Source organism: Capsicum annuum, unplaced genomic scaffold (genome assembly GCF_002878395.1).
Source record: "Capsicum annuum cultivar UCD-10X-F1 unplaced genomic scaffold, UCD10Xv1.1 ctg7345, whole genome shotgun sequence".
Lineage (NCBI taxonomy): Eukaryota > Viridiplantae > Streptophyta > Magnoliopsida > Solanales > Solanaceae > Capsicum > Capsicum annuum.
The window spans coordinates 1-3,220 of record NW_025883465.1 but is presented as its reverse complement, the minus strand read 5'-3'; the positions used below and the strand labels follow the sequence as shown (position 1 = coordinate 3,220).

The window sequence follows — 3,220 nt, the reverse complement described above, 5'->3', positions numbered from 1 at the left end:
AAGGAAATATTATTATCCTTTTTGGGCAACAATTATGCTGGCGTTTCAGTATTGGACGGAATGCTATGTGTTAATTCTGGTACTGGTTTGATGGGGGTCGGATCTTTTAAGTTATGGGTATTGAAAGACTATGGTGTTAAGGAATCTTGGAATGCATTGCTCACTATAGAAGATCCCTTGATTCAGAGGCTCTTACCAAAATATAGGTTTGCTGATGGTGAAGTGCTATTCTATTGTGCATATATGCCAAGTGGTGATGTTAGGTCCTTGTTAAGAAAAAAAATTCCACATGGTGGGTCTGTATTTCGTACAACCGCCAGTGGACCATTTGTTTCATGGCTGCAAGCTGGCCCTCTCAACGGAGAAGCTTTTACAGAAAGCTTGATCTCTCCAAAATTTCTCTTCCCCCACGGGGCACTTGTGGGATTTAACTGTAGCTGGCCATGTTGGTTGTATGTTAATGTATTGTATGACCAGTGCACTTTCCTTTTTCCAATAATTATGTTACCATGTTGTACGGATAGTGGCTGGACATGTCTAAACATTTTCCTAATATGATTTTAATATTTATTATTTCAAGTTTAAAATTTCCTAGTTTAAAAGTTACTAATATAGTTTAGTATATATTATTTCCATAAAAATAATATTTGAATCCCATGCTATATGGGATAGGTTTCCTTATATATATGCGAATGAATTTTGTTACTTTTAGACAACATTATTATTAATTGCGAGTTAACCTTCTTAATATCTTCATGTGCGTGACTATTTGAGATTTATATTACAACCTTATAGAAGCTACTATTTAAGAGGTACGATTAATTGTTTAACTTATATTCTTGGATCTTATTGATAACTCGTCTTGTACTAATTATTGCATTTTTCATCTAAGTTCTTGAAGTTGTTTGATTATATTATAGCTTCTGTCTAAATCCTAGATTTAGCGTCCATATGTCGATTGTGGTTAATTTGCAATGTCTATCTACTTGCTTGCACCTTGTGATATTTTACTACATGGATTTAGCTACAAACTCGTCACTAATCCGTAGTTAGTTTGCTTGTACCTAACAGAAAATCATCCCAACGGATTTTGTTTAGCTATAGAATTTGTCTGTCACTAAATCCTAGTATTTTTTTTAGTAGTATTTTGCTGTCGTTTATCTAATCGTATTATGATGATGCATTAAAGAATTGTCACATTGAGTTTTGGTGAATTAGCAATCGTTGTTCTGAAGCATTGTAGTCGCTAATTTGCTCGTAACAAACATTTATTTGTTACTAAATAGGATAGTGGCGGATTTTTTTGTTTAGCTACATAATTTATCTGATGTTAAATCCTGTTTCGTTAGAAGTGTTTTGCTCTCGTTGATCAAATCTCAATATAATGATATATGTCGCTGATAGCGGTGAATCTGCATGCATTCGATGTGAAGCATTGGAGGATTGTATCATACCCTCTCCGGTATTAGTACTAGATATGTTGGTGTTGTTGTAGTTGTCGTTGATCTAAGCTCTCTAGTTAATTTGTTCGCAGTTAACAAAAAATTGTGGCGATGGATTTTGCTGTTTAGCTACAGAATCTCTGTGTTGCTAAAACCCTTTTTTTTTTGTTAATCTTGTCTAATTAATTATGATGATAGGCATTATAGGATTGTGAAGTTGAGTGCTTCAATGGAGGTTATTGTTGCTGACGATGGCGCTGTATTAGCAGAGGCAGCAACATTCGATTGGAAGAATTGGAGGATTGCATCATACCCTCCTGTTCACCAGCGTTACTTGGATAGAATCAGTCCTTATGTACTCTATAGGTGGATTGGAACTGCTGTCTTGGCAATCATTTATGCTTTTCTGATTTATGTCCGTGGATTCTACGGATTAACACTATATATAGCGGGCGACCGCTTTATGATAAGTCTGTTCAAGTTCCTGTCCGCCCATGTCGATCCTAAGATGAAAGAAGAAGGACCTCTGTTGTCAATTAAAGGTTCGGATGAGTTCAAACCTCTCATTCGTGAACTTCCTGAGATCAAGTTCTGGTAATACGCGCTGCTCGCTCTAGTACTCATCTGTATATTCTGTTCACCCGAATTTCATCAGTTTGCTTTAGTTGTTGTTTTCACATTGTTTTTTCTCCCTTTTCTAGTAATATGTTAACACGATAAAATTTTTGCTATCATGTGTGTTTTGACAGATTTTGGAAGAAAATTTTGTGTTTTGATACTTGTTGTGCACTAGTATTTGCTTATTTTAGTTGTTTTACACCTTAAAAATACATCAACTTTTATCTCTTAGCTGACATTGTTATAGCTCAGAGCTGATCAAACCACAACATCAATGAATCGAGTCATATTATTACGTACTGTCTTGGCTTCATAAGCTTTATTGTACAGAAAAACAACTATTTTGAGCATATTGGTTTACAATCCTGCTACAGGTTCCGTGGACTTGTATAGAATCCAAAACCAGATGATGGCACGCATGCCCTTTACGGTTATAGTATGCCAGCGCTTAGGTTGATGCAAAATCGCGCATTAGGTCACAAAATGTCCTTGTGCACCCTCCTATTTCTGTTCCTTTATTGTTGGTTTTTGCGTAGTATGGATCTACACGTTAAAGTGGAATGCCATTTTGCAAATGAGCCAGAGAAATCGAAAGGAGGAGAATCATTGTTTTCGTTCTGATACTTCCTTATGACACTTGGTTGTTGCTATAAAATATCCAATCTCTTTTTACTACTTTCTTCAGGTATGCCGCAACATTTGATCTCTGTCTGGCATTTGCCATGGCTTTCTATCCCATAAAGGATCTTGAGGATGTTAAGGCTTATCGGTTCGTTCTTTTGTTCATGTGTTCTCTGCTCTACTTCACAAAATTGGGGAGTGCAATTTACAAATCAAGGAGATACAAATATAATCCATTTACCCTGCAAAGTAGGTGACTTGGAGTTACTTTTGTGTATTTTTCTCCCTCTATTAAGTTAGACCAGTCTTTATATGGTGGGAGTTATTAAAGCATTCTTTTTTTTCTTGTGACAGTAAGTAGTCCCTGAATGGACAGCAGCAACATTGGTAATTTGGTATGTGTAAATAGGAAAAAGAGACTATATGGAATTGCTATATGCTCCATTTTAGTTGCTATTTTGATGTCGTTATTGAATAAAATTCAAAAGACAAACAACAACTTTATGGTAATTTGGTATGTGTAAGTTTTTCTTATTTAC

At 35.6% G+C, this 3,220-nt stretch overlaps 1 protein-coding gene across 1 annotated transcript; it reads left to right on the top strand.

Annotated features, from left to right (window-relative positions):
• Positions 1-6: 6 nt before the first annotated feature.
• On the top strand, positions 7-3,191 carry LOC107851486 (protein RER1A). Its single transcript, XM_047405079.1, has 3 exons — positions 7-2,036; positions 2,746-2,930; positions 3,036-3,191. The coding sequence occupies exons 1-3, from the start codon at positions 1,672-1,674 to the stop codon at positions 3,047-3,049; spliced, it is 564 nt and encodes a 187-aa protein (XP_047261035.1). The 5' UTR covers positions 7-1,671; the 3' UTR covers positions 3,050-3,191.
• Positions 3,192-3,220: the final 29 nt, after the last annotated feature.